This window comes from Buceros rhinoceros, unplaced genomic scaffold (assembly GCF_000710305.1).
Source record: "Buceros rhinoceros silvestris isolate BGI_N320 unplaced genomic scaffold, ASM71030v1 scaffold9119, whole genome shotgun sequence".
NCBI classification, from domain to species: Eukaryota; Metazoa; Chordata; class Aves; order Bucerotiformes; family Bucerotidae; genus Buceros; species Buceros rhinoceros.
Genome location: NW_010430944.1, coordinates 77,161 through 83,955, shown reverse-complemented (window position 1 = coordinate 83,955; position 6,795 = coordinate 77,161). Strand labels below are relative to the sequence as shown.

Sequence of the window (6,795 nt, the reverse complement as noted above, 5' to 3'; positions counted from 1 at the left end):
ATCCATTTCTGCTTTTATAAACAGATCAAAGACTTTTTTTTGTTTTATGTTTGTCTTCTTTATTGGCTGCTTAATTCATTTATATAAATTCTGCAATGAAAATTTTGACATGAAAAACCACAAACCACACCATCATTGCATGTCTCAAAAATTATTCTCCATAGTTCTTTCTGGCAGCTAGAACTATTTGTCAAATTTGTCATAAGCTTAGATATCGTTTGTCTCAGCACAAAAATCACATTTTTGGCAAATAATTGCCTGAAGACATATAGCTAGCTCTGCCTGTGAAATTCTTGGATTTCTTCCATTTTTTCACTACCTAAGGATGTGGCACACCGGTGCTCTTCTATAAAACATTGGCAAAGAACAGCTAAATTCATGTGAAATTGTTCCAATGCATACAAGACCCTGGAGTCATTACTCCCTTTGTAACTGTACGCAGTACAACATTGCAGAACCCTGCTGAAATACAGATACGTGAATTCTCTAGACTGCTTGTACTTCAGAATTTTTATGGTTTCATTTAAACAAATTATATTCTACAAAAAAATTTCTGCTGAGTGCTTCCTTTAAGTTTAACACCTATGCAAATCTGTGCAATTTGATTATTCGTCATTCACATAATGGACAATAAAGCAAATTTGCTGAGCTATACAGACTAAAAATCTGTGTAGCTTCATGAAAAAGGCATTAATATAACTTCTGCAATTCTTAATATAGATTTACATGACAAATGATAATCCATATAAAATTCATGTATTGTTATATTAGATATGCAAATTTACTGTATAAATACAAGATTTTAATATACAAAAATTCCTTGCTTTGTGTTCAAGCCAGCTTGCTACATTACCATCTTTAATATCAACCTGAAATGTACTTTAAAGTAAAATAAATGCAAAGGCAATCTTATAAGATTAGCATTCTTCATTTTAAGTAAAGCTAGAAATGGTGCAGTCCTAGAATCAATGCCTTTCCAACAACATGAAGTTAGCAGTATTTGATATGCGAATGAAGTATGCAGAGACTAGCAATATCATTGTTTTTTGCAGACACTGGGCAACCAAAAGCATGCAGCTCAGTTTAATCTTTCTTCCGAAAGTTTGTGCTGGTCTATTAAACGATGACAGTAAGGATAAGGATAATAGTAAATAACAGAAATGACAAATGCCTATTCCTTTATAATCATTAGCAATAATTAAAATATTTCACCATGAAAGGAATTGGCACATTTTAAATAGCTTTTTCTGGTGTGCTGACCTTCAACAAATACGTTATTTTTAAAAATTCCCCAAATCTGTAGACATTTTTTACTTACTGTTTTAAATGTATAAATCCTATCTAAAAAGAAAAAATACATACACATAGTTTAAACAATGGTGTTTCACAGAAGGGTATTTCTATTTCTCTCTTACAAGATTTATATTGAGCAATTATATAATTTATAAAGAGGCCACAACTGCACCAAAGTAGGCATAGGGAACTTTGCAACATGTGGGAAATAAAGGCAAAAACTGTCAATAGCTCTATTCAGTAGCACAACTGGGTCAACCTCTACACATGCGCGTGCTTTATCACTGCCATGCTCCATTTCTTCCATTATGATCCCTGTATAAGCCTGTACATATTAAAACCAGTACAACTTTCTAAAAGAAACTCTCCTTTTTTAAAACAGATTAAACAAATTTGCACTTCATTTCAAATTATAAGAATAAGTAGTTCTCTTTCTGCTGCTAAGAAAAACATGAATGCAATACAGCTCTTTAAAGAACATGCTGCTAAGTATCAAGCAGGAAAACAGCATGATACGGCTTTTAAAATTTAGTCAGTCAAAAGATCTTTTTCTTTCGAAGCTAACTGAGATATCTAGTGCTAGCTCATCCCAACAATAATTTCTACTCAAATTTCAGTGATTTGAAGCTTTCTTATTAGGGAAGCACCAAAGCATACTTTGTATCTGTACAACTGATGGAAAAATTAATAATGAATGCTTCATCTGACAAAATTAATCTGGTCAAATTTCTGGACCCAAACTGCCCGTCAGTAATTTGAATTTTTGTTACCTTTTATTTTTTTATGAATTGGCTAAAAGATTTTTAGAAATCATTTATGTCTGTGGACATAATTTCTGTTAAAGAAAGTTCAATGTACTTTTTGATATGAAGTTTTGTTTCCAAATTGTAGCTCTGCTACAGGTGCATCACCTCTAGCACACCTAATTTAGGCTGTGTTTCTAGACATCCTGTATTGGCATACTGTTTTTTTGATAATGGGGAGGGGAAAAGCTCAAGCTGTGAAATTTTGATCTGAATTCCAACATCAAGACAGGCCGAAGAGAGTGATGAGGAACAGGGAGAGCTTCTCTTCTGATTAGAGGAAACCGAAAGATCATGACTGACTTCCCAGCAAAACAGAGGCTGAGAAAGATTGTGGTACATCCGTAAGAAATGGGCATAAACTAGGGAAACCCTATATTTGAACAGAAAATCAGAAGGTTTCCAAATATCAGAATTCTGAGGTTCAGTGAGTTTTGCCGGCAAGAAACCGAACTAATCTTAAACTGGAGCTTAACTGGTAAAAGGGGACATATGATATGGTGGTCAAGGACAAGAAGAAAACAGGCTTGAGTGAAGAAGGAAGTCCCATCTAGTCCTGCATCCTGACATTCTTAAAATTGCAATTAAAACTTTCCAGATTTCCAGGCTGAATATTTATAATGAGAAGGACAACATTCTGCCAGAGTGCATTTTCATTTTTCACTGGCACTAAGATCCTTCCAGATGTGTAACAACAGCAAAACAAAAACATTACAAAATTCAATGTGTTGAGAAATTTTAAAATGCACTTTCTTCAAAGTGATTGAAAGAAAACTGAGTTAATCCATTTTCCCCAAATGAAGCACCGGAAGCTCTGACAGAGTTCTTTCCAGAACCAGGCTCCAAACCTTTAAGCCAAGTACATTTCATGCTTCCTAAATGAAGTCTCTCTGGAATGGCCCCAACCTGTGATTTCATGAGCAGCAGCCCACAGACCCGAATTACACTTTTTGCCTGACAGAGGGATGGATTTGACAGTGCCAGGCCTTTTTTTTTCATCTCTCATTATTACTACCGTACCTCTCATGCAGTTCCTATTATCAGGAGAAAGCATCCATCCTGAAGGACAAGCACAGGAGAAAAATAGTGGTCCAGATGACGAAAGCAAGCAGAGGTGGCTACAGGGAGATGATGCACAAGAATTGATACCTGGAAAGTAAAAAGGAAGTATTAGAGACTGTAAAAATATGAGTGACTGGGAAGAATATTGTCTCATTACCTCTGATAAATCCCAGCACTAGATCAGTTTTGCTATTACCTTAAAATTAAAAAATTAAGTTATTTCCAAGAACCACAAGCAATACAATACACTTGTTAACACGATATAATTTTCCATGTAAAACCAGTACCATTATCACAGTGGTCTTTTCAGTTTCTTTGCATCACAGAAAATTTTCAAATTCCTTTTCAAACTTCTTTTTACTGCACCACGAAGCCTGTGGGATTTTCAGTCTTTGATCATTATAACCCTTCTAGACAGGGGATTTAGACTATTTACTGAAGCTTCTTGGAGAAAAATAAAGAGACAAAATAGTTGCCTACACCTCGTTCAAAGGTAGGGGAAATTCAATGCATACGTTCTTGGATTACATTGAAACTGTCAGCTTGTAAAATGTAAAATGTCAGCTTGTAAAATGTAAAAAAGACAGTGCTACTATTACTGTACACTAAAATACAAGGATTTAGATGACTTCCACAGACTTGATGCTAAAGTGAATTTTTCAGGATGAGCCATCTTTGTAAGAAAACAAAAACCAAATTTTAAGTATATCCTTAGTGGCTGCAGCAGGCCATATTCCAAGAAGCTTGAAAGTTCCAAGAAATGACACAGTTGTTCCTAGTATAAAAAAATAACAAGAACTGAAAACAGATTAGCAAGATGGTAATAAAACAATGGCATAATCTCAAAACTCCAGCTGTAAGAAAATTATTCATTTCATCAATATAACAAATCCAAACTCTAGTTCGTGTAATATCTTACAAAAAAGGAGAGTGGATGACATTTTTAATATTCCATCTGGAATTTCAATCAGCAGGTAATTATTTCTTCTTTTGTCAACATGTTATTTTATAAGTGCTTTATTCCTTTCTTCTTTGTCTAGCCACATGGAGTACAACAGAACCGTTCTAAATGAAGAATCATAAAATGTACTAATTTACTACAATGAAGAAAAATAAATCGTTTTCTCCACCAGTGGTAGGAAATTTTTTGAACCTTGAGTTTGTAAAATAAAGCCTCTTAAATCAGAACTATGATGTATAAATTAATGGTACCCTCTGGTGACTTAACAATTTGCAGTAAGAGCGCTAAGCTGCTTTAGCTCTGAACGTGATTGAGGAAGGTTTTGTTCCCACACAAATGCAGCATTGAAATTACTAGTGACTTACTCGTATGCAAGCCTCTGCACCCTGGTATGAAAGATTTCAATTAAAAAACATGTAAGTTATTGTAATATTTATTAATCAGAAACATTCCATACACAAGAAATACAGCAGAGAATGAAAGACGATATTGGTGTCAGTGTATTTACCACTCTTCAAGTCATGCTATGAAATGACAGAAAGTGTGATTTGGAAGATTAACTAAAAGAAAGAAAAAAAAAAGAAAATTCTGGGTTTTGAGGGGTATTTTTACAATCTTTCATCTGAGAGGGAATCTCAAATGCAATGAAGTGGTTTATTTATTATTTCGTTAAGTAAAGTAATGCAGAAGTGCTTCAAGAGAAGACCAATGACAGTAATTGTGTCTAAAAGAATTGAACTGAGTCTGGTAAGACTCTGGAAAATAATTTCTCTGGAGAGAAATTTTTAAAAATGAAAATGTTTTCCAAAAAAGCTACAATTTTCTTATATAAACATTCAAAATAAAGTGCAAGAAAATGGCACAAACTACTTCCCCGTCATTATGCTTACATGCTGCCTAGGTCACTTTCCCTAAACACCAGGCTGACCTTCAGCTGCAAGTCAACAGTATTAATTATTTGCTTGTTTTAACCCACCCATTTGCTGACAAGACTGATTCCAGGACTGCCTATGCATGGCATTACTTCATGGCTTATTTTTGTAATTACCAAAGTTGCTTTGCTGAACTTACCACTAGGTTGCTTCACAGGATGGACTGCTACAAGCCCCAAAGGTTGGTGAATGTTATAAATCATAACTGTCTGGTTTCCTCCATGCCATTTATTGGCCCGAATTACTCGATTAGTATAGCGGTCACTCCAGTAGACAAAATCTTCAAAGACAGTTAGAGCATGTGGATGCTGCAATATCTACGAGGCAAGGATGTTTACCAATTTAGTTCTGGAGATTTGTATATGTTAAGCTTTTAATGAAGTTACAAGCGATCTGAGCCTAATTTAAAAAAAAATAAGAAAAAGGCAGCTGTGACTCGAAGGGTATTTTTCAGCAAAAGAATATGAAAATCACCTATTGCCTGTAAACAAGGCATTAATTATGAGGGAGATACACTTTTTTTTAAAGGAAAATGCTAAATAGACCCTGTGAAATGTACAGCATGAGGAATTAACAAAACAGTCAAACTGTAGGGCAGAACACAGGGAACAACAGACATGGCAGATTTTCAAGGGCAAAAGAGGAAATGTCTACTGAGAGTTATAGACCTGTCAAGACCTTGCATTTCTGAAAAGCTCCCCCATAATTTACCAGAGGGTGGAAGAAAGTGGCCTACCTAAATTTCAGAAAACTAGGATTGGGGCAAGGAAATCCTTAAGGCTCAGGATAGGCCATCCTCACATGCCATAAGATGAGCTTGCAGGGAAGAAGACCGGCCTGGCTGAACAGAGAGCTTTGGCTGGAACTCGGGAAGAAAAGGAAAGTCTATAGTTTATGGAAGACGGGGCCATTCAGGAGGACTACAGAGATCTTGTGAAGCTGCGCAGGAAGAAAATTAGAGGGGCCAAAGCCCAGCTAGAACTTAATCTGGCTACTGGTATAAAAGAGAATGAGAAATGTTTCTCTAAATACATTAACAACAAAAGGAGGACCAAGGAGAATCTCTATCCTTTACTGGATGTGGATAGAAACATAGTGACCCAGGATGAGGAAAAGGCTGAGGTACCAAATGCATTCTTTGCTTCAGTCTTTAACAGTGAGACCAGCTGTTCTCCAGGAAACCAGCCTCCTGAGCTGGAAGACAGAAAAGGAGAGCACAAAGAAGCCCCAATAATCCAAGAGGAAATGTCAGTGACCTGCTACATCACTTAGATGCGCACAAGTCTATGGGGCCAATGGGATCCACAGATCCACCCAAGGGTACTGAGGGAGCTGGCAGAAGTGCTCACCAAGCCACTTCCCATCTTTTACCAGCAGTCCTGGCTGAACAGGTCCCAGTTGACTGGAGGTGAGCAAATGTGAAAACCTACAAGAAGGGCCAGAAGGAATGTCTGGGGCCTGTCAGTCTGACCTTGGTGCCAGGGAAGGTTATGGAGCAGATCATCTTGAGTGCTGTCACATGGCACGTACAGGACAACCAGGTGATCAGGCCCAGTCAGCTTGGCTTTATGAAAGGCAGGTCCTGCTTGACTAACCCAATCTCATTTTGTGACAATGTGACCCACTTAGTGGATGAGGCAAGGGCTGCAGAATCTGTCTACCTGGACTTCAGTAAAGCCTCTAACACCATTTTCCACAGTATTCTCCTGCAGAAACTGGCTGCCTATCGCCTGGGGGGGGGAGA

At 36.9% G+C, this 6,795-nt stretch overlaps 1 protein-coding gene across 1 annotated transcript in view; it reads right to left on the bottom strand.

Moving 5' to 3' along the window:
- Positions 1-6,795, bottom strand: part of LRP2 (low density lipoprotein receptor-related protein 2) — a 126,875-nt gene that overhangs the window by 60,604 nt on the left and 59,476 nt on the right. Inside the window, exons 30-31 of the mRNA XM_010143223.1 lie at positions 5,191-5,368; positions 3,117-3,245 (exon numbers count right to left, since the gene is read on the bottom strand). Of these exons, the coding sequence (XP_010141525.1) occupies positions 3,117-3,245; positions 5,191-5,368 (307 nt within the window). The remainder of the gene's footprint in view (positions 1-3,116; positions 3,246-5,190; positions 5,369-6,795) is intronic.